General features: G+C 40.1%; 1 protein-coding gene and 1 long non-coding RNA gene across 7 annotated transcripts in view; one reads left to right on the forward strand and one right to left on the reverse strand.

Annotated features, from left to right (window-relative positions):
- The window catches only part of ptprfa (protein tyrosine phosphatase receptor type Fa), a 151839-nt gene that overhangs the window by 87925 nt on the left and 36083 nt on the right, over positions 1-27831 (reverse strand). For 5 of the 6 annotated variants that reach the window (XM_061078475.1, XM_061078473.1, XM_061078474.1 and 2 more), the window contains 4 exons: positions 27545-27814; positions 24993-25574; positions 15948-16084; positions 15530-15674 (listed from right to left, as the gene is read on the reverse strand). In XM_061078475.1, coding sequence (XP_060934458.1) covers positions 15530-15674; positions 15948-16084; positions 24993-25574; positions 27545-27814 — 1134 coding nt within the window. Of the gene's footprint in view, positions 1-5049; positions 5053-15529; positions 15675-15947; positions 16085-24992; positions 25575-27544; positions 27815-27831 lie in introns of all 6 variants that reach the window. The other variant, XM_061078478.1, reaches the window with a different exon arrangement.
- Positions 12391-13486, forward strand: LOC133010828 (uncharacterized). The gene is made up of 3 exons (XR_009680696.1): positions 12391-12646; positions 12912-13009; positions 13136-13486. It is a non-coding gene; the product is annotated as an uncharacterized LOC133010828 (long non-coding RNA).

The raw sequence follows: 27831 nt of genomic DNA on the forward strand, positions 1-27831 counted from the left end.
GCCACCCACCCAAGGCTTTGTGTTTTTTCTGTGGGGAGAGATTAGCTAACAGTGGCATGAAGCCATCTTCAACGGCATCTCCAGACCAAACATGCAAGTCACGTTGGTAAGCCACCTGAGTTTTTTAAGCGGAGACTTTGTGAATTCAGGTCATCTCAAGAGACGATGCGGAAAGCCTCCACGACATCAGCGAAAGCCCTGGAGGCTTCTTATGCGGTGTCTTTGCTCATAGCTAAAGCAAAGAAACCGGTCACCATAGCCGAGGACCTGCTCCTTCCAGCCGCTGTCGTGCTGGCTGAGACCATGCTGGACACAAACGCAGCGGAGAAGTTCAAGACTGTGCCTTTATCCAATGACTCTGTGTGCCGCAGAGTAGAGAGAATGGGAACAGACATTGTCGAGCAAGTTGTGGGAAAACTTAGCGACCCTTTTTCAGTCCAGCTGGATGAATCCACAGATGTCAGTGGGAATGCACAACTTGTTGCTTTTGTGAGGTACATCGATACGGACGACATTTATGAGCACATATTATTTTGGAGGGTAGAACAACAGGAGAGGACATTTTTGATGTTGTCAATTCCTTCTTCTGTGAAAACGACATGAGCTGGAAATCCTGCAGCAGCATCTGCACGGACGCCGCAGCATCAATGACGGGCAGCGCGAAAGGACTCATAGCGCGCATTAAAAAAGAAAACCCCGACCTGAAGTGGACTCACTGTGTCATACACAGGGAAGCATCTGCGTCCAAGAAAATGAGCCCTGAGTTACATGAAGTTTTGAACGACAGCATCAAAGTGATCAACTTCATAAAGTCAAGGCCACGTAATGCACGCCTGTTTCGCCGCCTCTGTGAAAACGTGGGAGCTGAACACACACAACTGCTGCTGCACACAGAAGTGCGCTGGCTTTCTCGAGGGAGAATACTCAACCGGCTGTTGGAATTGCGATCTGAAGTACACACTTTTCTGATCGAGCACAGATCTCACCATGCCACCTTGTTCCAGGACACAGACTGGCTTGCAAAGCTGTGCTATCTGGCGGATATTTTCAGCAAACTGAACGAACTGAATATGTCTCTGCAGGGCAAGGACACCAGCATTTTAAACCTGTATGACAAGGTGGGTGGCTTCCTGAAGAAAGCAGAGCTGTGGAGAAGGGCCTCTGCACAGGGGGATTTCACCTGCTTTCCACAGGTGGATCATTTTCTGTCTAGTGAGGATGTGGACAGAGCTCCAGTCAAGTCAGTCATAATGGGACATTTGACCAACTTGATTCAGGATTTTCATTCCTACTTCCCTGACATGGAGGAGAAATCTGCACAGCTGGATTGGGTGAGAAACCCATTTTTCTTGTCCGAAGGAAACGGGAGCAAACTGACAGTCACATATCAGGAAAAACTCCTGGAAGTTTCATCTGACCGTGGCCTCCAGATGAAATTTGCCACATCCACACTTGCACAGTTTTGGGTCTGTGTGAAGCAGGAGTACCCTGACCTTGGACAGACAGCTTTGGAGCAGCTACTACCCTTTGCCTCCACATATTTATGTGAGACCTCCTTCTCTGCAATGACTGTTATCAAAACAAAGCAGAGAAACAGACTGTGCCTGGAGAAGAGCTTGATCACAGCAGTTGCTTCCCTGCCACCAAGACTGAAAAAGATCCTCAGTGAAGCACAAGCACAAGTGTCTCACTGAAATGTAAGTTGATAATTCTTATGTGCACAAATCTCTATTTATAATTGAGATAATTATTTCTTTTTTGTGAAGTGTATATAATTAAGTTCAGTTTGAGAACATGTCTTTGTTATGATCCTGAAAGAGGGCACTTTTAGTTGATAATTCTTTTTATGCGCACAAATCTCTATTTATAATTGAGATAATTATTTCTTTTTTGTGAAGTGTATATAATTAAGTTCAGTTTGAGAACATGTCTTTGTTATGATCCTGAAAGAGGGCACTTTAAGTTGATAATTCTTTTTATGTGCACAAATCTCTATTTATAATTGAGATAATTATTTCTTTTTTGTGAAGTGTATATAATTAAGTTCAGTTTGAGAACATGTCTTTGTTATGATCCTGAAAGAGGGCACTTTAAGTTGATAATTATTTTTATGTGCACAAATCTCTATTTATAATTGAGATAATTATTTCTTTTTTGTGAAGTGTATATAATTAAGTTCAGTTCGAGAACATGTCTTTGTTATGATCCTAAAAGAGGGCACTTTAAGTTGATAATTCTTTTTATGTGCACAAATCTCTATTTATAATTGAGATAATTATTTAGTTATGTTTTTTAGTTAAGTCTTTGGTTATTTTTTATATATTTTTATTTCCAAATTGTTGTAATTTGAAAGTGTTTAGTTACAAAGTTGAATAAATCAGACACTAACGGTACAGCACTGTGTTATACACTTTTTTTCAACCAAAAATGCGCTGGTCAAAGGTCAAAGGTCAATTTATTGTCATAGGGGGTACTCGGCTGAAATTTTTTTCCAAAGGGGGTACATCTCTGAAAAAAGGTTGAGAACCACTGGGCTAGGGAGTAGCCCACTGTATCCGCATGGCAGCTGTCTGTGGGAGATGCTATTCAGTCAAGCTGCTCAATGGGGTTGAGATCTGGTGACTGCGCTGGCCACTCCATTACAGACAGCATACCAGCTGCATGCTTCTTCCCTAAATAGTTCTTGCATAATTTGGAGGTGTGCTTTTGGTCATTGTCCTGTTGTAGGAGGAAAAAGGCTTCAATCAAGCGCTGTCCACAGGGTATGGCATGGCGTTGCAAAATTAAGTGATAGCCTTCCTTATTTAAAATCCCTTTTACCTTGTACAAATCTCCCACTTTACCAGCACCAAAGCAGCCCCAGACCATCACATTACCTCCACCACGCTTGACAGATGGCGTCAGGCACTCTTCCAGCATCTTTTCACATTTTCTGCGTCTCACAAATGTTCTTCTGTGTGATCCAAACACCTCAAACTTTGATTCGTCTGTCCACAACACTTTTTTCCAATCTTCCTCTGTCCAATGTCTGTGTTCTTTTGCCCATATCAATCTTTTCTTTTTATTGGCCAGTCTCAGATATGGCTTTTTCTTTGCCACTCTGCCTAGAAGGCCAGCATCCCGGAGTCGCCTCTTCACTGTCGACGTTGACACTGGCGTTTTGCGGGTACCATTTAAAGAGGCTGCCAGTTGAGGACCTGTGAGGCGTCTTAATCTCAAACTAGAAACTCTAATATACTTCCTTTTCTTCTTCTTGCTGAGTTGTGCACCGGGGCCTCCCACTTCTCTTTCTACTGTGGATAGAGCCCGTTTGTGCTGTTCTCTGAAGGGACACACCGTTGTACGAACATTTTAAGTTTTTCGCAATTTCTCACATGGAATAGCCTACCTTTCCAAGAACAAGAATATATTGGCGAGTTTCACATGAAAGTTCTCTTTTTCTGGCCATTTTGAGAGTATAATCGAACCCACAAATCTGATGCTCCAGATACTCAACTAGCTTAAAGAAGGCCAGCTTTATAGCTTCTCTCACCAGCTAAACAGTTTTCAGCTGTGCTAACATAATTCCAAACGGGTTTTCAAGGGTTTTCTAATCATCCATTTGTCTTCTAAGGCGATTAGCAAACATGATGGACCATTAGAACACTGGAGTGATAGTTGCTGGAAATGGGACTCTATACACCTATGTAGATATTTCATTAAAAAACAGATGTTTCCACCTAGAATAGTAATTTACCACATTAACAATGTATAAAGTGTATTTCTGATTAATTTATTGTTATCTTAATTGAAAAAAACAGTGCTTTTCTTTGAAAAATAAGGACATTTTTTAAGTGACCCCAAACTTTTGAACGGTAGTGTATTCAGGTTCTGTTAAACAAAAGAAGTAATATTAGGGTTCATAAAAGGTTGTGTTTATGAAAGGTTACAAAGGAAGAATCCTTTAACAATATGTTTAAATATAAATGTTTTCTTGCTATATTAAATAAACTAAAATGCAATTTGGGCAACTTCATGTTTTCTACAAAGCATAGTGGCAGTCAAAATAGTTGTGTATCAATAGGATTTTAAGAAGCCAGGTTAAAGTTGGATAATTGATAGTAAGGATTTAAGATGCAACCTTGTGTATTCCTCCTTTTGAGCACATGATCGCCACAGTCCAGACAAAAAAAGTTTAACCTAAACAATAAAACAACAGCAATCTCACAGCAATCTCTCACACATGCAAGCATGTACACTGCTCAAAAAAATTATAGGAACACTTTGAAAACACATCAGATCTCATTGTGGAAAAAAATTATGTTGGATATTTATACTGATATGGACAGTTTAATGTCTTAGGAACAAAAGGATGCCACATCTTTGATGGAAATAAAAGTTTTCAGCCTACAGAGGGCTCAATTTTATAGACACCCCGAAAATCATAGTGAAAAAGTGATGTGGCAGGCTTGTCCATTTTGCCAAAATTCAATTTCTGCAACTCAAAATGCTTCTCAATATCTTGTGTGGCCCCCATGTGCTTGTATGCATGCTTGACAACGTCGCGGCATGCTCCTAATGAGACAACAGATGGTGTCTCGTGGGATGTCCTCCCAGATCTGTCTAAGGGCATCAGTGAGCTCCTGTAAAGTCTGAAGAGCAACCTGGCGGCGTCTGCTGGACCGAAACATAATGTCCCAGAGGTGTTCTATCGGGTTTAGGTCAGGTGAGGGCCATTCAATTGCATCAATTTCTTCATCCTCCAGGTACTGCCTGCATACCCTTGCCACATGAGGCCGGGCATTATCGTGCATCAGGAGGAACCCAGGACCTACTGCACCAGCGTAGGGTCTGACCATGGGTTCAAGGATTTCATCCCGATACCTAATGGCATTAAGACTGCCGTTCTCTAGCCTGTAGAGGTCTGTGCGTCCCTCCATGGATATGCCTCCCCAGACCATCACTGACCCACCACCAAACCGGTCATGCTGAACGACGTTGCAGGCAGCATAGCGTTCTCCTTGGCTTCTCCAGACCCTTTCACGTCTATCACAGGTGCTCAGGGTGAACCTGCTCTCATCTTTGAAAAGCACAGGGCGCCAGTGGCGGACATGCCAATTCTGGTGTTCTATAGCAAATGCCAATCGAGCTCCACGGTGCTGGGCAGTGAGCACAGGGCACACTACAGGACGTCGCGCCCTGAGGCCACCCTCATGAAGTCTGTTTCTGACTGTTTGGGCAGAGACATTCACACCAGTGGCCTGCTGGAGGTCAGTCTGTAGGGCTTGGGCAGTGCTCAACCTGTTCCTCCTTGCACAAAGCAGCAGATATCGGTCCTGCTGATGGGTTGAGGACCTACGGCCCTGTCCAGCTCTCCTAGATTAACTGCCTGTCTCCTTAAATCTCCTCCATGTTCTGGAGATTATGCCGGGAGACACATCAAATCTCCTTGCAACGGCACGCATGGATGTGCCATCCCGGAGGAGTTGGACAATCTGTGCAACTTCTGTAGGGTTAAAAAATCGCCTCATGCTCCCAGTAGAGATAATGACTCTAGCTAAAGCCAACACTAATGGAAAACCAGTCGAAGTGATCAAGAGGGAGAAACTTGAAAAAGCCTCCACATGCAAAACCACTCCTATTTTGGGGGTCGTCTCATTGTTGCCCCTCTAGTGCACCTGTTGTTAATTCCATCAACACCAATGCAGCTGAAACTGATTAACAACCCCCTCTGCTACTTAACTGACCAGATAATTATCAAAAAAGTGCAATTGAATTCATGCCATTCCCTGATAAAAAAGTGTTCATTTAATTTTTTTGAGCAGTGTATAATAAAATGTGAAAGTTCACCAACTGAAAAGTAAAGCAGACAAATAAATGCATGTTTGCACAATGACACATAGAATACAGTGAGGGAGTAAATATGGAGCTGTTAGAGATATAACTGGGGACTGTCGTCTGTGATTTGGCAACAAGGTAACAGAGATGGCTTCCTCCAGTAGTGAAGATAGCTTCACGATGTTATGATTGTCCAACAAGTTCTTAAGTCTCTGTTTTGTATGATTGTTAAGTAATGGAGTTTTTTGTGTGATGGAAGTTTTAAGTTCTCAGACACACTGACTTACATCACCGTGTGTGTCACGTCTCTCAGTTCAGAATGAGGTCTGTGATTTCTGACTTAAATTCAAATCTATGTTCTGAGATTTAACCTTTAACAAAACTGAGCTGAACGAAACCTGAACCTGCCAAAAAAATAAAGGAGGATGTTATAGTGTCTGATGTAGCATTATTAACCAGAGGAGTGATGACATCTGTTCCCACTCCCCTTTGAAATCATTATAACTTCCCATTATGCTTCAGTGAATGCACACAAAAAGTCAAGGCAAAGTACCTCCTTTTGGAGCCAAAAATAGAACTAATTGTAAAGTCATTTTTTTTTAGCATAGATCATTTCTATGAGGTGTCCAGAACAACATACTAAAAGTCCTAAGAAATCCTAGTTGAGGAAATATGTTCTCATCAATCCGAGATGTGTGCCAATTAGACCAGGCATCAATACACCACAATAGGGCTATTTTTTTCATTTACTCCTATCAAAATGAAACTTTACACAATGAAAGTACCTATAAAACGTACATTTTTTTGTATTACAAGTTTCTTTGAAAATGAATTGTAATATGCAAATGAGCCAGCATCGGAAATACACGAGGGCAAAGGGCAAAACTGCCCCTAAGAAATATAATTTTACCCCTGATATCACTAGGAGAGGGGCAAAAAAGGCCCCCATAATTTCTGTAGCAGATCCCCAAAAGATGGTCGAGACTTAACTGATGTTCTTGTGGTTTATTTGAGCGGTCCTTATACAACAACGTACAAAACGTTAAACACCTTAAAACAGGGGTGTCCAAACTCCGGCCCGCGGGCCAAATGCGGCCTGCCATCCATTTTTAATTGGCATCAAAAAATTGAAAAAAAAAAATATATATATACTAGGGCTGTCAAAATTAATGCGTTAATCTATGAGATTATTGTGCCCGAGATTAATGGGATAAAATATTTTAACGCAGTTAACGCAACTTTGTTTACTTGAGGTGTGCGGAAGAAAATTCAGCTCTTTGAGCAAGCTGCAAGCGTCGCCCTCACCGGTGACCACTGGACGTCAGTCAGCAATGACAATTACCTGGGTGTCACAGCTCATTTTATTGACAATGTATGGAAAACTAGATTTTTGCGTTGGAAGTAATAAAGTCGCGTTACACAGCGGTGCGAAGGAATTCCTCGACGCACTTCAAACACAGCCCGTCAAAGATAAGTCCCGTCTGCCACCCTGGCTCAGCACAAGACCAACATCTCGATGTTGATTTCACCGGAGCTGGCTGAACTGGAGAAGTTGGAGAAGCTACTTGAACCATGCAGGCAACTCCACTCTTTCCGTCCTCTCATGTGCACTTTTTTATCTTCCTCGAACTGTGTGTGTGTGTGTGTGTGCGCATGTTCGCCTGCGCGGCGCTAGCTCCGGGGGCTAGCTCGTCGGGCTGCTAACCGGAGCTATGGGCAGTGGGCTATGGGCAGTGGGAGCCACAGTGGGCCACTGCTCCCACTGCGGGTCTGCGCTGGGGAGCTGGGGCTCTCGCAGCCAGGCTTCGGTCCACCTGACTCTGGTTCAAAACGATATGGTTGCAAGATTGTATCTTCGTCTCCAGCACTCAAAACAGGTCAATCTGAGGAGGGCTGTTTTAGACAGGGTAAAAAGGGTGCTGTTTTAAATGATCCTTGTGGTATTTTGACCAAAATATGTTTCAGACATTTCATTAAGACCCCAAGGAACCATATCAACTGTGGTAAAATGGGCATACGGTGGGACCTTTGAAGTAGCAGAGATCTTCCTGTTTTAATTTCATGTTTGTTTGCACTTTAAGTTTTTGCACTTTAACATGACAGATTTGAATGTCAGTTCAGTTTACCAAGGCCACTTGTTATGCTGTTGTGTGTGTTGTTCAATGTTAAAGATGACAGTACCAATGGTGTCTCAAATACACCTCTTTTTTTACCTTTTACTAATCTGGATGTTTCAATGAAGAAAGAAGCATTGTTATTATTTCCAAGGACATTGGGAATATTTTCAGCTGTTTTTAAAAAAAAATTTGTTACACAATTTATCATACATGATATTTAATGACCTGGCTGCCACTTTTTTAGGTAGGTGTTATAGGCCTGAGCCGCTTTGAAAACCACAACATTGTGTAAAATACAGGCTGTCTGAAGTGATTACTCATTAATTTATAGGATTTAGTCTTTAGAAGAAAAACAAACTTTTAATCGCGATTAATCTAGATTAATGAATTTCAAAATGTGAGATTAATTAGTTAATTTTTTTTAATCTATTGACAGCCCTAATATATACTAATAAAAAAATATATACTAAAAAATTTGGAAACTAACAATTTAGTAGCACTTAAATTGCACTTACCTATAGCGCTTTGTAGTTTTGCTTTATATTTGAAGAACTTTTAATTGTCTATTCTTGTTCTGGGTTTGTACCCTCGGGGTTGAATGCACTTATTGTAAATCGCTTTGGATTAAAGCGTCAGCTAAATGAAATGTAATGTAATGCAATGTAATGTAATGGACTATGGCCCAGTGTATTGCACTTCTCAGTTTAGACACTAAACTGTATTTGTCATACATATGAATGGTCTTTCTGCCTATGCAAATTAGGACATATTCAATAAGTGGAGAGCTCATATGCATATTCAAATTCATTTCAAAAGAAACTTGTAATACAAAAAAAGTTTCTTTTCATATATACTTTTACTATATCAAGTTTTATTGTGGTAGGAGTAAAGGAAAAAAATAGCCGCATAGGGGTGTATTGTTGCCTGGCCTTATGGGCACACATCTCGGATTGATGAGAATTAAACATATTTCCTCAGCTAGGATTTCTTAGGACTTTTAGTATGTTGTTCTGGACACCTCATAGAAATGATCTATGCTGAAAAAAATTATTTTACAATTAGTCGGTCGTAAAACGCTTCTTGCCTGGACTAAAAGGGAACAACAGTAACTTGTTGCCTTGAGACAATTATAATCTGACTTAGTGGAATAAATACAGTGATCCATCACATGTGGCTCTCTCAAAATGTTCTAAGTTCCTCCACTACATCAATAGGATATTTTTTTTGTAATTGTTCCTTGCTCTTGCTCAGGGTTAAGGGCAGAGGATTTTCTACCTTGCCAAGCCCTATATATAGAAATTGTGATTGTGATTAGGCTGCCAGAAGAAAGATTAAAAAATTGAGACTCAAAGCAAATAGTTTGAACCAGTGACTGCTGGTTCAGTGATTTTCCTCCTAAAACATGTCGCTGAAAGAGCTCAGATTCCTCCTTGGAGCTGTCATAAATATTACATCATGGCAGACAGGCAGAGATCCAGTGCTAGATATGTAGCTAAACTCTGAATTAAAGGTACTTCAATGGTAGACGTGTCATTAGGTAAATACTGCTTGAACAGCAGCAGACTCTACACCACAGGACAGGCTCTCACTCCTTCATGAGGAACATGCGTCATTATAAAAGCTCCTTCTCTGTAAAACAGTCTGTTTGCTTGGTCCTACATCATAACATAGTCAACCTGCATGTTGCAAGTTCAGGAGGATTAAACATGGCTGCCACACGTGGAACAAGGTCTACTTGCACTTGTGATTATATTTTGAGATCTTGAAACTTGGCAGGTAGGCAGGAATCATTGTAAAATGCTAATTTGAACTACCAAGTACAACAGGTTAAGAATCCAAAGTTGTCCAACATTTTTCATGTATGTAGTTCTTGTTTCATTGAACACGGACCCAAAGCAGTAAGCCAACATATTTATTCATAAATGATAATCGATGCCATTATCCAGGGGTTAAATTTGGTTTTGTAAAGAGGGGGAGCCCTTTGTAGCTGTCAGGGCATAAAGCTGCTGTGGACTACAGATTGTCATAGGACCGAAACCATTGTTTTACTTTTTAAATCAATGAAGGTTACTGCTATAAAAACATCTATATCCGTATGCTGTAAGTTTTGATCACATTCCATCTTACATCCTTTCTCTCTCTCTTAAACCACAGGGTGTTTGTATTGTTATGTCCTGCCTGTGAATAATCTGCATTACCAACTGTAAAGTCGGTCTCACATCTGGCAGCTCCCAGGCTATCATTTAACATGAATTAGACCAGACAGAAAACACAGTGTAGACTTAAACATGGATGCTGCCATAGTATAAAAGCTCATCAAAATCTAAAGGATGCATTGCTTTTGTGTCCCCTTGGTGGAGTGGGAGATACAGATCCAGGGTTAGTGGGTCTGATCGGTTCGGGTGGTTATAAACACACTCTCTTATTAACTCTCAGGTCACAGGTCAGGTCAAGTGGCTCAGGTAACCTAACAAACCCCACCGCATATGCATCATTGGTCTGATTGTGTTTGCATCCTAACAACAATCTTCAGCAAAGCGTCATCATTTTGTGCGTTCATATGCATTTGCAAGAGAAGCCAAAGCAGCCACTGATCAGTAGCTTCTGTCTACTTCTCCAGGGCAACACAAATTATTTATTACACATAAATCTTAGATAACTCTATTAACCCGTGCTGTTACCTGTATTAGTGACTGATACAGCAAAAAAGGCTGAGTCTTATCATCAATCTTACCATTTTACTTGTGCTGCACCTCTCTCACGCAACACGTGAATGTTCTTGCCAAACTATTTGATACCAGCAACAGCCCAATGATATAAAAACGGCCCACTCTGCCCCTGTTTGGACCAGTAACCACCACAATATTATGGGCCTTATGATAAAGGCACACACCAATCGATATTCAAGTTCAGTTTTCATAATTTTAATACTATATAGTTTTGTTCACCCAATTATCAGGTGGCCAACGGGGGAAACTCCCAGCACTCCCGATGGCCAGTCAGCCCTTGATGCTGGGGTTAGAATGGAGGTTCTGCAGACACACTCAGGCAGGACTCAGTGTTTGATATTACATTCACAAGGCAGCACCTAGGGGCAACATCCCGGGATGAGCGATGAGGCCAATATGGAAGTGCAAGAAGCTGCAGCTCACTGGGTGGCCACGGGAGGCTGGCTCCAAGGAGTCAATTCCCATTTACTCCCATGTTAAAAAGCCCGACTTTAGAGCAGAATTAAACCTGTTTACAGCCTGATTCAAAAAACAGTTTTAGTCTCAATCACTAAGTTCTTCCTTCATGAAAACTCTGAGTGGGGTGAATTTTTTTCGAACATATAGAGGTTCGATATTATGAATAATTCTAACATCTAACATCTGAACAGTTTTTTCCCCGTGGCAGTGGGGCTCACAAACAAGCCCCCTGCACCACACTGACTCTGCATCACACTGACTCTACCCCACCAACCCCCCCTTGCACATCATTTATAACTTATATACTACTGGCACTATCACCAATCTCTGCACCTTCGCACAGCACGTGCCCATAACTCTGTTACTCTGTTACTGTATATATGTATATACTTTATTTTATTTTATTTTATTTTATTTTATTTTATTTTATTTTATTTTATTTTATTTTATTTTATTTTATTCTATTTTATTTTATTCTATTTCTTATATATTGTTGTTTTTTATATTGTTGTTTTATGTACAAAAGTAGTGCACCAATGACACCAAGGCAATTTCCTGTATGTGCAAACATACCTGGCAAATAAAAGAATTCTGATTCTGATTCTGATTCTGAACATGACGTCACCATTAGCTCGCGACTCCAGCTCCTCGCCTGTTGCCTGCTCGGCTTCACCTGAGCTAACAGGCTAGCTTATCCCCGTCACTGAACACGACCTGAGTCTGTGGAGAGGGTTCTCACTCACATATAGGATGAATAATACGGTTTGATGTTCGGCATGTTCTCCAGACGGACAAGTTGAAGACGTCTATGCTCCCGTTTTTGTGGTAAGTAAAGTTCAGTATTTTATTAGTGTGTTAGTAGTGATTCGCAGGTACTGGTGTTTCTCTGTACCTGGCTTGTTAGCTTAGCTCTGCTAGCCCGCAGGCAAGATACCAGCAGTAATGGCGACGCTAACGGGACCGTACAGGAGTTATTGAACCGACATGAACCGACATGAGCCGGTCCACCCAGCAGAGAGAGGTTAGAGTTTATGAGGATGAATCTTTTAAACTGAGACAGGCAACTGTGTGTGTCTGGAGAATAAGCTCCACTACGTTAGATATCTTATGTTATGTAAAGTTGTTTCACTCGCCAACCCATTTGACTTGACTACGATACACAGATTATTATTCTGCAGAAACAGATTTACTCAACTTTTTTTTTTTACTCAACTGAAACGTGAGTATTTACAGTTACATCTGCATTTTAAGAGCAGCTGTGTAAAGTAAGTAGCATTACGCACAGTCACATAGAGAACCTGAGGCTGATAGTCACGGCCTATTTCCTAAACTGAAATGATTATAATATGATGAACTGTTAAGTAATAAACTTTTATTTTTACTATGTAAAAGTCTGTAAAGGAGTTAACCTGGCACATGTATGACTTTACACATCTGTGTATTTGTGTTGAATGTTCCAACATGAGACACAACTGGAATCCAACCAAACTGAACACTGAGTCATTCCTACAACACTGACTCCAGGTACAGACCTGTTTTCATAACTTACAAACAATCAAAGCAAAGTATTGCACATACTACATAATGTATTAAATAATATATTCAATACTTTTAATGTGGAAAAACTCCATACTGTACGTTCATTGTCTTGGTAGTGCACAGTTTAATCCAAAACCATATTCAAATACATAGTTGAATATCCACAGAAAATAAGGGTACAAACTTTGTTCATAAGGAACACTTCCTCTACAATAATGCCATACTTTTATGTTTCCTGTCCTTTTATTAGGGAGGACGAGCCTGAAGGACACAGCTGTGCTGACCGTGTTCTGTCTCTTATGGCAAAGAAGAAAAATAAAACACTGGGCTCTTATCTAAAGTGTATCAGTAAGAAAGTAAAAGATAAACATTGTTCTGATAAGTGTTCATTTTTTAACCAAACATAATGAATATATAAATTAACTCTATTATCCATGACATTTAGCAATGACTTCCAACTCTAAACGGTTGCAGGCCATCTTTAGTTAAGGGAGGAAAACATGAAGTGTTGTGCAGATGAAGCTGGTGCAGTTCGTCCTCATGTTCACCAGCCTGAAGCTGCCGATCTCCACCATGTTGCTGCTGCCACAGTGGATGCTGAGGACATCAGGTGCTGCAGTGCTTCATCTAATGAAAAGAAGAAACTCACTATAAAATAATATTTTGTGATGTGTAGGTTCCAGCAAAGACTGGTTCTTACAGTTTATTCTGTGTTCAGCAGGTGGAAGCAACACAGATTTCAGACAGAACCGATGTTCTGGGTTTGTACCCTCATGGTTAAATGCACGTATTGTAAGTTGCTTTGGATAAAAGTACTGAAAGAAATAAAACATTGTACAAATAGATAAAATGTCTTTCTATCTCATCTGTAATATTCAAGGTGATAATCTCCCACAGAGCTGTTGAGAGTAAACAGTCCACATCAAGTCTCTCCACTTCTCAGTGTGAAAATATTATATAACAAATATGAGAACTGTTTACAACACCGGTGTGGAGATTATAATCTTATCTAAACTGTATAATTCACTGTAAATTCCATAACAGTCTCAATAAACAAGGTGGTAAGAGTAATGGTGGTTATACCAGCATGTATCAGAACATTTGTGACACATATAGTTACTATCACATGCAAATTACACACGTAGCGTATTGATATTAACTTATTAAAATCAAGTGACAACCAAACACACAACTCTGTAGCAATGTAGTTAATTTGCTTCAATCTGTTCATTAGACATGTTAAAAAAACGGCAACTTTTATAACAATTACATATTAAAAACCACTTGAGGCATGTAAGCATATGATTATGACAATAGAATAAGCTATCTTTTTTTGTTGTATAGTTTCAAGGTTATTTACCTCTAGTGAGTTCGTTGTAAAGATCGCGACCATCCGGAAGCAGCAACACCGCAGCGCTAGCCGGTTGGCAACCGCGGGTAGCATGTAGCCTAGCTCCTTAGCCTAAATTAACCAGGTAACCTTGAGCTCTGTGGGCGTGGCTCAGCTGTCGGTCTTCACTCGCGTTCCTCCTCTTTGCCCATTTATTGGTTAGCCAGGAACGAGGACGAGTCAGCATCTGCAAGATGGCGCCAGGTGAACGCCTACTACTAGCCTCATTTTCACTCTGCAGAAACAATCGGGTGACCTCACTGACCCTACGTCCACTTATATATACAGTCTTTGGGCTGAGCATGTTTGAAAGGTCACACTGACCTTTGAATCAAATTATAAACATGTCATCAATGAGTCAAAACGAATTGTGCCAGATGTAATGAAATAAGGGCATTCCAAATATATCAAAACCACTGGAAGTTAAGGTCACTTTGACCTTGATCTTTGACCTACAGGCTAAAAAATATTATCAGTTCATCTGTGAATCCAAGTGAATGTCTGAACAAAATTTAAAGACATTCCCTCAAGTTGATCTTAAAATAATACGTTCTGGATAATCATGAACATACTTGGTGAGACCACCGTGACCTTGACCTTCAAACACCAAAATCGAATCAGTTCATGCTTGAGGTTATAATTTGTACCAAATTTGAAACAAATCCCTCAAGGCATTCTTGAGACTCTAGGTAAGAGCCAAGGGTGACAATCAATCAGATTGATAAATAAGAACCTGTGAACATGACACTTGTTTTTGCTTGACTTTAACTGTAATTCATGTAATAAATTAATGAGTGTACTCAAGTGGACACGTGATAAGACAGAATTCCCCAAAGACTGTTACATTGATTTACACTAATTGATTGCACTATGTGGTTTGCACGCTTACACACCCTGTAAGGAGCTGTGGGGTTACCAAGGTAACAAGGGCCCTGGAGGTGGTTAAAGGCAGATGTTTTGGTGACGCCCGGAAGTTCTCTGTGGCGTGAAATGTTTATGAAATAAAACGAACGCACAAAGCGAGAGATCTCTGGACCACTTTATTCCCTCGACTCCTACAGTAGCCCTATTGTGAAATTAAACTCCTGATCACAAACATTCATGATCTGTTGAGCTGTACAATGGTATCCGTGGTATCCGCCATACGCATTCTGTATATAAGTCGGGGAAAAACAGTTACAAAAAAAGTGTGTTGTGTTTGTATCATGTTGTTTAAATTTAGCAGGTTATAAAAGAACTACAAATCATGGTGTCCATGAAAGCTGATGATGCAGGATGACATCACTGACACTGTCTTGTGTAAGACTTACCTTTCATTAAATGTGGCTTCATGTTTACTCTTCATAGATTATTCTCAATAAATTACTTTAAACATGAAAAAAACCAGAACTAGGAGTAAACAATGGATAATTTTTCTTTTTACATAGTCCAAATAACTGAACATGTGTTGAAGTGGTCTTAAAAGGCTGCGTACTTACTGGATTGGGCAGTTCTGGTCTCAATTGGCTTAGTAAAGACTCCTAAACCAATCTCAGATCGTGCTGCCAGGGAAAACATATAGACCGTGTCCGGCTTCAGACCATCAACTGCGTAGAAACCTGCGGGCTCGAAAGTGACGCGATGCTGTGGAGAGAGAAAGCCATGTATGTAAACACACCCACACAAAAATAATTATTCTCAAAGAATATATTAACTATCCATCTTACTTTGTCACATGTTTCCAGAGAAATGTTAATCCGATGCAGGTGTAGTTTAGCTTCCATTCTAAGACTGTTTGTGCAAATCAGCTCAAGAACAATGAAATATAAATATAAGCCCATGTACCCGTTTCAGCACTAATATCCTTCCCATCAAAGTATCAGACTGGTAGGAAAATGTTTTCAAGGTGGTGTTTACCTTGTCTCTAGGGTTGTTGGCTTCCCAGTAGAGCAGCTCAAAGCTAATGATGGGCTCCTGAACTGGCCAAAGCCATGACAGCATGATGCGTGAATCCAGTTCTGCTTCAGCCTCAAACCTAGACGGCTGAGCTGGAACTGGAGGCAGAAACAAAGAGCAGATGAGGTTCAAAGAGCTTAATAGAATTACAGGCAGGCAATGAAGGATGTTTTTATAGTTGGAAATAAAAAGCAATAAAGTTAGATCTTAGTTCAGTCAAAAAGAATGTGAAAGGCTGCAATCAATACTCGTCCATAATTCCAACAGCAACCAAGCTGATGAAGGTAATGTCACTTAGCTAAGAATCTTATTATCAGTTGTATAATGCCCTTAAATGCCAGGCATTTACTGAACTATGTTAATACGATCATCATTACAGCCATTCATGGATTCTGCTATTTGATACACAGTCTTGCTTAACTTTGCTTTGTTGCAGCTGAAGTGGGACTCCAGTCAACACACTCCATGATGCACAATTTGTCTTCATAAGTAACTTTGAAATGTTGTTTGCTAGTTTACATTACACTCTAAAATACAATTCAGAGTGAGCTGCTAATATATGTTGCCCTCTATCTGATTGCACCAACTACAACAGCCTTACACAGCACTATTAGTTTACAAATGTAGCAATATCAAAATTAATATGTGGACATGTGACAATACCTAAAATGTATGATACATGCCAAAAAAATTGTAAAAAGCCTTCCAGACTGTTAATGGTTCTGTGTGTAGAATTGAATGACATCTAGTGGTGAAGTTGCATGTTTCAGCAAATACCCGTCAACTCACCCTGTGGAAGCCTTCAGTTATCATAAAAGCTCAAAAGGTGTTTAGTTTGTCTAGTTTGGACCACTGTAAAAAAAACATGGCAGCCTCTGTTGAGAGGAAGTATTTCAATATAAAGGGCCAATTCTAGGCTAAAGAAAACAACGATTCATCCAATTTAAATGAAACACAATAGTGAAAACATCACTAGGATTATTTTAAATTCATTACTGCCTATGGATCCCTTACAACTAAATCTTACACACTGAACATTTAAGTCCCCAGAAGTAACCTTTTCCACTTAAAGCACTTTACAGTATACATGCACACATTAATTCATAAAGCACTTCTATATGCAGTTCTTTAAACTGTGATACCATTCATAGACTTTATGCACAGCTGTCAAGAGTAATTTGAGGTTCAGTATCTTGTCCAAGTACATCCGTCCCAGTGTTGTTTGAAGTTACCAGTAATGAAGCAGTGATTTATTTTGCCTGAACTGCTGATTCACACCACACAGCCCATTGCTCCTTATGATATGATATCAAGTACAGCTACATAATAGATGGCATGTGTTGTGAGAATTTCCCCTTATCCCAGAGATGTGATAAAACAGAGTGTAGAACCAGCCAACTCTTCTAACTTTGATACAGTTACTACTAGACTTTGTTATATGCACTCAAGTCAAAATGATTTATGTGAGCATGTAGGGATGCTGAACTCTATTCCACAAATAAATAAAGTCGGCTGACTCTGGGTGGCTTTATCTTCTACTGCAATTCTGCTGTGATGTCATGTTTTAATCCCTCCATGCGCAGTAAATTCGTGCAGTCGTGCAGTCAGTCACTTGTGTCGTGTGTCGGACCTTCTTATTACACAGACATCCACATTACTGTATGCACTCCTGAATATTCCAACTCTACTCAGCTAAGCTGGTGAATATTTGACAACTCTGTTTTTATGTAACTACAAAATGATGTAACACAGTGTGGCTAGACAGTTAAGCTGCTACTAATAAGTTATACTAACATACATCAGTACGTAGCTTGATAAAAACAGCCAAGCATCAATGCATTTCACAACTGTAGCTGCAATGTATCAAATCATTTCATTGAGGAGTAGTTCATTATGTCATTTGTATGTGTTTAAATGAAAACTAAACTCAGAAAGGAAAGAAACAAAAAAAACATTTACAAGGGTAGAATAAGATAGGTAAAAATAAAAAATGAAATGATGTTAAAGACATAAAGAGGAATTTGTTTGAAAATGTAAAAATAAGTTGAAATAGAATTGTGTAAAATAATACAATAGAAATGGATAAACATACAATGACGACCTTGTTAAAAAGTTCAACCTAAAAACTTCAATGGATGGAGCATTCCAAAGATGATCAGGCATTGGGTTCCAGCACTGTGCTACATAATGACTAAAAGATGCTTCTCCACTCCCCAGTGTTCTCAAAGGTAACTTAGTAGTAAATCTTCAATCCTGTGGTTTACTGGCAGCCATTGCAGAGATTGAAGAACAGGGATGAAGTCTATTGTCGTAGTCAATTTTAGGAGAAACAAGGTGAAGTTTTTCCAAATTTCTTTTTTGTCATGTTTTTGAGGTGATACATGCTGATTTTGTGATTTCTTTAATGTGACTGTTAAATCACACTGTGATCACTGTCACTTGGTTTTAATTTAATCTTACTTCATGAAGTTTGGATAACAAGCACCACAAGGGCAGCTTTAAAAGTGTTTAACTGTGTGACTCATCAGGCTTAAACCCCTAAACTCACATGCTGCACATAAAACATATACACTTGAAAGCAGAATATAAAAATTATAAAGATTTTCTTAGAAGTTTTCTAATTAACACTAAATGGAGGATCATGCATATAAATTTACAACAGATAAAACAAGGGAGCATATACCAGCGTCATCAAAGAAGCTAAATGCAGTTTTTCAAGATGGCGGCGTGAGGGAAGGTCACTTTCGGGAGAGCTGCTGCGCTTATTAGCTAATTTATTCACTTAAACCTACAAAAATAGTACTCCAACCTCTTAATGGTTCATTAGCCTAACATGAACATTGACAGCTACTTTCTGAGGCAATCCGACAGCATGCCACGTAAAAGAAATCAAGCTCCCGATGATGCTGAGCACAGCCAGCAGGCTGGCGAGGTCCATGCGGGAGCTAGCATCATATCCGACACCGGAGCCGAGGCTAGCTTACGGGCGCTTCGCTAAGCGGTGGGCGAAATTACAGCTGACATCTCTAGAGTCATCGACGAAAAACTCGGCCCACTGTCAGAGCTCTTAAAAATACACAGAGAAGAACTGGACAGCCATGAGAAGCGGATAACCGAGGCCGAGCAGAGGATTTCAGCGCTGGAAGACGTCACAGACCCGGTGGACGGAAAGTTGAAAGCTCTGGAGAAGTTGGTTTGTGAATTAAGCGAGCGGTCCGACGACCTGGAGAACAGAGGACGACACAAAAACATCCGTATCATTGGACTCCCAGAGGAGGCTGAAGGAGATGAGCCGACTCAGTTCTTTGAGGCTTGGCTCCCTAAAATCCTTCACATTGAAACGAAGTCGGGCCGCGTGAAGTTGGAGAGAGCACACCGCTCGCTGGCCCCGAAGCCCCCCTCCACCCATAAACCGCGGCCGGTGCTGGTCAGGTTCCACAACTATCAGGATAAACAGCATGTGATGAATGCGTCGTGGGAGATGGGAAGGAGAAATCAAGCGCTGAAACGTGAGGACGCGATGGTGATGATATTTCAGGACTTTTCAGCTTCCGTTCTCCGCATGAGAAAGGGATACGACGGAGTGAAGAAACAGCTGAGAGCGCTCGGTGCTGATTACAGGCAAGTGTACCCCGCGTCCCTAAGAGTCACCTGTCGCGGATCCACAAAGATGTTCCACGACATCTCTGAAATACATCCAGTCACTGAAAGATGCCCCCCGTGATGATGATGTGTGAACATTAATCTAAGTTTTCATGCTGAGCAGCGGATCTGTCGGACCTTTAGTAAGTTTTGCAGTTAGATAATGGATATGCATTACACTTGATTTGGAGCACTAATGATGTCTTTTAGCTTTGTAGGATCACTATAAGCAATGCCTCCGGATTTCCCGGATAGATATCTTTCTTTTGTTGCTAGAGAAGCCTTTCGCTCGAGCTCCTCCAAGTTTAGGAGAAGGACAGTGTGTACATTTTATGCCAGTGTTAAGCAGAGGTTGCCTTAGATGCACTATTTTTTGTTATAACCTTTATAATGTCCTGTTTTTGGTTTTGTTCTGTTCGGCTCACATCATTATGGTTTACATTACAGGCAAATGCAATGTGTTCAGGCAATATTTTAGTCCATAGCCCATGATCACGTCAGCTTTGAAGCTATGCACTTGGAACGTAAACGGTGTTCATACACCTGTCAAACGGAAAAAGGTTCTAACTTATCTTAAAAAGGAATGCGTTGACATAGCGCTATTGCAAGAGACACATTTAAACAACAGTGAACATTTGAAATTACAACGAGGAGGTTTTGGACAGGTTTATTTTTCATCTTTTACTTCAAGGAGTCGAGGCGTGGCCATTTTAATCCAGAGGAATGTACCATTTAAACTTCTAGACTGTACAAAAGACACAGCAGGTTGTTATGTGATTGTGAGAGGCATACTACATGGGGAAGAAATTGCTATAATGAATATTTACAACCCACATGGATACCCAAGTGACCTTCTTACTTCTTCCTTCTCTAAAGTGATAGATCTTAATGTCAGAAACACGTTTATTGGAGGAGATTTTAATTGCCGTTTAAATCCTATCATGGACAAATCTCCACCTGGTAAATCATCACTTTTACCTCAAGCTAAAACGATATCAGCACTTTGTGAGGACCTAGACTATGCAGATGTGTGGAGAGCCCAACATATTGCTAAAAAAGAATATACCTTTTTCTCAAATGTTCACAAATCCTATACCAGGATTGACTATTTCTTTCTCCCGAGAACTCTACTGCCGTCAGTTATCTCCAGCTCTATAGGAAATAGTTATTTCTGATCATGCTGCTGTGTTCATACAATATAATTTAGAGAACCCAGTCAACCAAACCAGACATTGAAAGTCCAACCCTTCTATCCTAACAGACAGCAAGTTCTTATCTTACTTTAGAGAAGAATTTCAGTCATTTTTTTCTGTTAATTCAGCCTCCACTAATGACTCCTCATTGTTGTGGGAAACATCTAAAGCTTTCTCCAGAGGTATTATTATATCCTATACGTCCACTAGGAGGCGAAGGCAGGATGGACAAAGAAAAATCTTAGAGTCCAAACTGAAACATGCTGAGAAAGAATATGTCAAAAACTCATCTGTACAGAAACTTAAAGAGATTTCTGCACTTCGGTGTGCTTTAAATTTACTATGGACAGAAGATGCAGAAGGTAAAATCAGACTTGCCAAACAAAAAATGTACGAACATGGAGATAAAGCTGGGAAATATCTGTCATATTGGACGAAGAAGAAGGCTGACTCCCGAGTTATCTCTTCAATCATAGACATTCGGGGTAAACAGACATTTAACACTGTGGCCATTAATGATGCATTTAGAACTTACTATGAAAGTTTGTATAAATCTGAACTACAAACTGATACAACTAAAAAATGAACAATTTTTTCTCTTCTCTTAACCTTCCTAGCTTATCTGAGGACCAGAAAGCATCTCTTGAAGCTCCTATATCTAAGAAGGAGGTACTCGATTCTATTAAAGGGTTACAGTCTGGTAAAGCCCCAGGTCCAGACGGATTCAGTAGTGAATTCTACAAAGAGTTCTGTGATTTACTGATTGACCCACTTCTAAATATGTTTAATGACTCTTTTGAGAGAGGTGTTTTGCCACAGTCTTTGAGAGAATCGAACATCTCTCTAATTTTAAAAAAAGGTAAAATCCCCAAAGACTGTGCGTCATACAGTACAGTACAGTACGTCATACAGTATCTCCTTATTGAATACTGATCTGAAACTCCTCTCCAAAATACTAGCAACAAGACTAGAAGGCTTGCTCCCTATTCTTATAAATGATGACCAAACTGGATTCATTAAAGGTCGTAATTCATACGACAATATGCGCAGATTATTAAACACAATTCAGGTTTTTCAACAGCAGTCTTTGAATTGTGTAGTACTTTCTCTGGACGCTGAGAAGGCGTTCAATCGCGTAGAGATGACATACCTGTTTTTTACACTACACAAATTTGGCCTGAGTGAAAATTTGATAAACTGGATAAAGTTACTTTATACAAATCCCCTGTCTGCAGTGCTTACCAATGGGTTGCAATCTTCTAACTTTCAATTTTTTAGAGGTGCAAGGCAAGGGTGTCCTCTGTCACCCCTGCTCTTTGCCTTAGCAATTGAGCCACTTGCTGAGGCTATCAGGATAAATGAAAACATACATGGTCTCACCTTGGCCACTAGACAACAAGATTACTCTTTATGCTGACGACGTCTTGATTGTTTTGACTGAACCTGAGGTATCTATTCCAACCCTTATTGAGACCATTAATATGTTCAGTACTTTTTCTGGTTACAGAATAAGTTTTAACATATCGGAAGTGATGCCATTAGGCTGTCTGAAACAGATACCTAAAACCCCATCTCCCTTCCCGTTTAAATGGTCGCCAGAAGGTTTTGTCTATTTGGGAATACGTGTAACACCCTTGTTTGAACAGCTATACAAAGCAAATTTCCCACCCATATTGGAGCGTAAAAGGCTAGACCTCGAAAGATGGAATACCCTCCCAATTTCCTGGTTAGGCCGTGTCGCACTTCTAAAAATGAACGTTCTCCCTAGGCTACTTTACCCCATACAAATGAGACTATCAAACAGTTAAATAGTTGGTTTATCTCCTTTATATGGTCTAAGAAGAAAGCACCCCTGAAAATAGCTACGCTATGTCTTCCATCCTCAGAGGGGGGTCTCGATCTCCCGGACATTAGAAAATTTCAGCTTAGTGTTCATTTGCGTATCATAGCTGACTGACTGGGTGCATAATAAGTCTACGTCTCTCTGGTTGGATGTAGAAAGTTCAATGTCACACCCTTTGGTTAAGCTTCTGTTTATTAGGAAAAATACATTTTTGAAGTCTGCTTGTACTAACCCTATTACAATCTCCACAGTTAAGGCATGGTATGCCATTAGAAAATTAGAGGGCAGATCTCGATTCACTTCTGTATTCACTCCAATATGTGACAATCCTGACTTTCCCCCTGGACTAATGGACAATAACTTTCGGATTTGGGAAAATAAAAGAATATCTACTTTACACAAACTATTGGAAGGCTCTACCATGATGTCTTTTAGTCAGTTGAAAACGAAATATGATATTCCAAAACAGGATTTCTTTCGATATTTGCAAGTGAGAGATTTTGTCACGAAGGATACCTCAATCCTTCAGTGTCAGGATATCTCACGCCTAGAGAGACAGCTCTTTTTGCAAAAATCTGGCAGTTCTATTAGCCTATTCTATAATATCCTTAAGGAGTATAACATCACAAACACCTCCTCTCTGAAGGGCTTATGGGAAAGGGAACTTAATGTTAGGATAACAGATGATGACTGGAATGATGCTTGGAAAAATGCTAAAATACTGAATGTCTGTAACCGAGTGAGAGCTATGCAACTGAAGCTACTACACAGGGTACATATCTCTCCCTCTCAACGTCATAAATACAACCCTAATACATCTCCACTGTGCCCCAAGTGTAAGATAGAATCTGGTAGTCTGACACATTGTTTGTGGAATTGTAGAAAAATACAGCAGTTTTGGCAGGTCATAGGGCAGGAAATTAATAAGATTCTGTCTATTAACAGTATTAATAACCCTTTATACCTGCTACTTGGTATATCTGACATGTCCATCACTGACAAATTTAAAAGAAGACTTTATCAGACACTTGCTTTTTGTGCTAGAAAGTGTATTCTTTTGAATTGGATCACAGATAAAGCTCCATCTAAGGCTCAGTGGCAAAGGGTTGTATTTGAATATGTTGTGTTGGACCATTTGACATGTAAACTTCACAGCAATGATGATGCCTTTCGTAAAACATGGGAACCCTTTCTGTCATATGTTTGTCTGAATGTTTCCACTATTCTCACAAGAGGATTTGTATCATAGCTCAGAATGCTCTGCCTCAAAAGAGGCACTCTGTTTTACCATTTAATCGATTTACTTTTATTTCTGTATACTTTTATTTTACTTATCTGTTTTTAATTTTTTCTTACTTGTATAGGACGTGACCCCTGAATCTTCTGCCTGTATGGATTTGAATATGTGTGTGAGCCAAAGCTAAATGCGACAAGTTGAAGCAAAATGAGACATATTATGACAGAAACAAGAATAAGCACTGGTAGTGCCTTCAAGATGTAAATCTCTTTTGAGAAACAAAGGGTTTCAGAGGAACAACGGTTCCAGTTTTCTGCTGAATAGGTAATAAACCTTATATACCATACCAATATAAATTCAATTTTTTGTTTGTTGTGGTAAATCTTTTGGCAATTGATGAATCCAACAGCTGCCTATAAGGTTTAATGTTAAACTTACTAAAAACATACCTCTTCCGACTAAACCTTGAATAGAGAAAAAAAAAAAAATACTAAACATTTTTGAAACTAACAATTTAGTAACACTTAAATGGCACTTGATTAAACTGTACTTTCTTGATTCTTGTTGTTCTTGGTTTGTACCCTCGGGGTTAAATGCACGTGTAAGTCGCTTTGGATAAATGCGTCAGCTAAATAAAATGTAATATAATGTTATACCAAGAATGAAAACTGCAGTAGGCAAAGGGATGCATGTTTTACATCTGTAGGTTTGTTCCTGAAACATACTATCCCCATATAATCTACACACTGAACATTTAATAAAATTGTTTGGTTGTACCATTTACTTTCAGACCTATGTAGTTTGGGCTATACTAGAGTTTAGTGTTTTCTATAAAGGACCTTCCTGACTGGATAAAAACAGCAGGGGTTGTTTTTACCAAACCAAAAGTTTAGGTGTTAAATTCCTAAACAGCTAGACACAGACATGACTTCAACTTATAACTTATGTAGCTCTGTTGTAATTAGGCAACTGGCAAGTTCTGTTTTAAATGATGCTGTTGCCACAAAGGGATACAGCAAACACCTGACCCATTAGCATGATGCTGAAAATACAATTTGACTGTAACATCTTCAGAACTAGCTTGTTCTCACCTCCCTGCTGGGTCTTGATCTGCAGAACATCAGAGGAAGGTCCGTCTCCCACTGAGGTAAAGCCCAGTACTCTCAGGCTGTATGTGATATCTGTGGTCAGGCCTGAGATGGTGGTGAGCTGGCTGTTATCTGTGTTGTGTTTCTGCCAGGCGCTTAGTGGGGTATTGTGCGTGGAGCTGTAGTAAACCTTGTAACCCAGTATTAAGCCGTTGGGCTCCTCTGGAGGTTCCCACTGAACCAGCATGGTGCTGGAACTCAGCATGCGTGCCTGGACTTGAAGAGGAGGGGATGAGGGTGCTTGCTCACTTGTACGAGTGTCCACAATACCACTGGGAGGCCCCCGGCCGACGTTGTTAACAGCCATTACGCGAAATTCATATTCGGAAAAGGGGCTGAGGCCGCCGATGCTGTATCGGGTGGTGGCTACTCCATCTACTTCCTGGAAGCCGTTTTCAGACAGTTTGGGGCGGTACTGAATTATATAGTAGGACACCGATTCAGGATTACCAGAGTCCCAGGTCAGGGTGAAACTTGTTGCTGTAGTTTCTGTCACAATGAGGGAGGCAGGTGGCTTTGGCAGAGCTGTTAAAGAGCAGAGACAGATGAGAGAGTCAGAAAAGTGTCAGTCTTCTTCCTTTTTCATCTCTCTGACATAAAGGCCTTCAATACAGACATGTGAACCTGGCATTTAGGATGATTATACAATTTCACAGTGCACTGATAGCGATGCTCTGTTTATTAAATGAGTACATGTCACTGTCTGGACTTTAATGTCAATTGAATAATGATCTTCTGTATTGATTGCTGTTGACACAGCTTGTGATATTTTGCCACCTTTCCTCATACTATCTTTTATCTCAGCCTTCTTCTCTCTTCGATATAATAACTTAACATGTTAGGATGCTTGGATTGTGTTCACAGCAATCGTTTCCATCAATCAATCAAACAAACTTTATTTGTATAGCCCATATGCACAAATAACAATTTGTCTCAACGAGGTGCAACATCCTCTGTACTAAGAAAACCTATAAAAAACATAGAAACCTCAGATAGAGCCACATGTGAGGTATCTCTCTCCCAGAACGAACATAAATGCAATTGATGGCGCATGTAGCTGAACACATCAATGAAATTACAATACTTACAACATTGATTAGAAGAAAAAGTTTTTAGCATAATGGGGGGGTATCCTTGTTTAATACCCTTGTGTTGTTCTTGGGTCGGATTGACCCCCAGTATGTGTTTGTGTCTAACTGGCCCCCCCAGAAGAATCGAGAATGACAATCCATTGGTGTCAACTACACCCAGGAGAATTGGATAAGGACAATCTTTGGGTCACCCTAACCATCTACCTGACCGGCCAGGGCTTGCGGATGATCACGCGATGCACACACACACACACACACACTGGGGGTCAATCCGACCCAAGAACAGCACTTAAAGTATTTATACATAAGAAGGGAGCAGCAATGAGAATTGAGATGGAGGAGTTATTGCCAGTTATGGTATAATATGTGAGTAGGCATATTGTATATCATGCAGCTGCCACAACGATCAGGATTCATCTCCACTTATAGAATCAATAGTATAGACAACGAGGAGAACTACTAAAGCTGATCAAATACATATAGATATCAGAGAAACTAGAAGAGAGACTGAGAGTACTGAGTTACAGTGGGTGGGTACAGAAATAGCCTGGATGGGACGGTGTATTTAGTATCCACATGTTAAAAGGCTAATCATCATTGAGCTCACTGTGAGACTTGCTCCCATCTCCAAAGCGCTCTCTTTGTTATTCTCTGCATGAGCTGAAACTCAACATGTACAGTGTAGGCCTGCAAGTCAAGTCAGCAGCAGCCAAGTATTGACTCAGGTTTAGCTGAGTTGATGTGCTTGTTGTAGGAAGTAGGATGTTTTCTACATAACATAGAAACATTTGAACCTTCATCATTGTTGGACTGAGTACTATGAAGGTACTTGTGGTAATTTCCATATCAGGCCACCACTGCTAGTGACTTAATGAGAAATAATCATAAAGAGAAATAATGCAGTTTGTTCACACATCTGAAAGGAGTTTTTGTAGAGTATCAAGATTCTGTCAGAGCAAATCCATTTTACCTTCCATGAATGAATGACTCTTTGTTCAGGTGATTTTCATACATGCATGTGAATGAAAATAACTAATAATTAAGCTGACCTCTTTTTATGAGGTGATTAAGGACCTAAAGCTCTGTTGTAAATGTATGTCTGCTGTGGAGCCTGAAATCCATAATTCCTTTGGCCTTATTGATTATTTATGTTTTTTAAGCGTAAGAATAATTGAAAAATTATGAAAGTTTCTGTCTTGAATTTTTTTTTTCTTTTTTTTAGTAAATGGAAATACTTATCCATTATTAGTATTATATGTATTGCTATTATTAATATTATTATTATTATTATTATTTTTAGTTTTTACTTTAAAACAGTAAAATTATTAATATATTTAAGTTCTGAAAATGAGGTCACATCGTACCAGAAGTACCTTACAACCCCAGACCTTCACGGTTTCTCACCTTTGACGGTTATCTGGGCCGTTGTCTGAATCATGCCCAGGGAGGATATGGCCACGCAAGTGTAGTTGGCAGAATGTTGGATGTTGGTGAGCTCCAGGACATTGCGGCCAATAGGCATCTCCTCCTCTCGTGTCAGCTCCACCTCACTGGTCGTCCACTTGACATAAGGCATGGGAGCGCCGACTGCCACACAGGTCAGGTTGACACTGCCTCCAGGCATTACATCATGATTGGTGGGAGGGATGGAGAAACGGGGAGGCACACGACGAACTGCAGGAGTAAAGAGA

This window comes from Limanda limanda, chromosome 9 (assembly GCF_963576545.1).
Source record: "Limanda limanda chromosome 9, fLimLim1.1, whole genome shotgun sequence".
NCBI lineage: Eukaryota > Metazoa > Chordata > Actinopteri > Pleuronectiformes > Pleuronectidae > Limanda > Limanda limanda.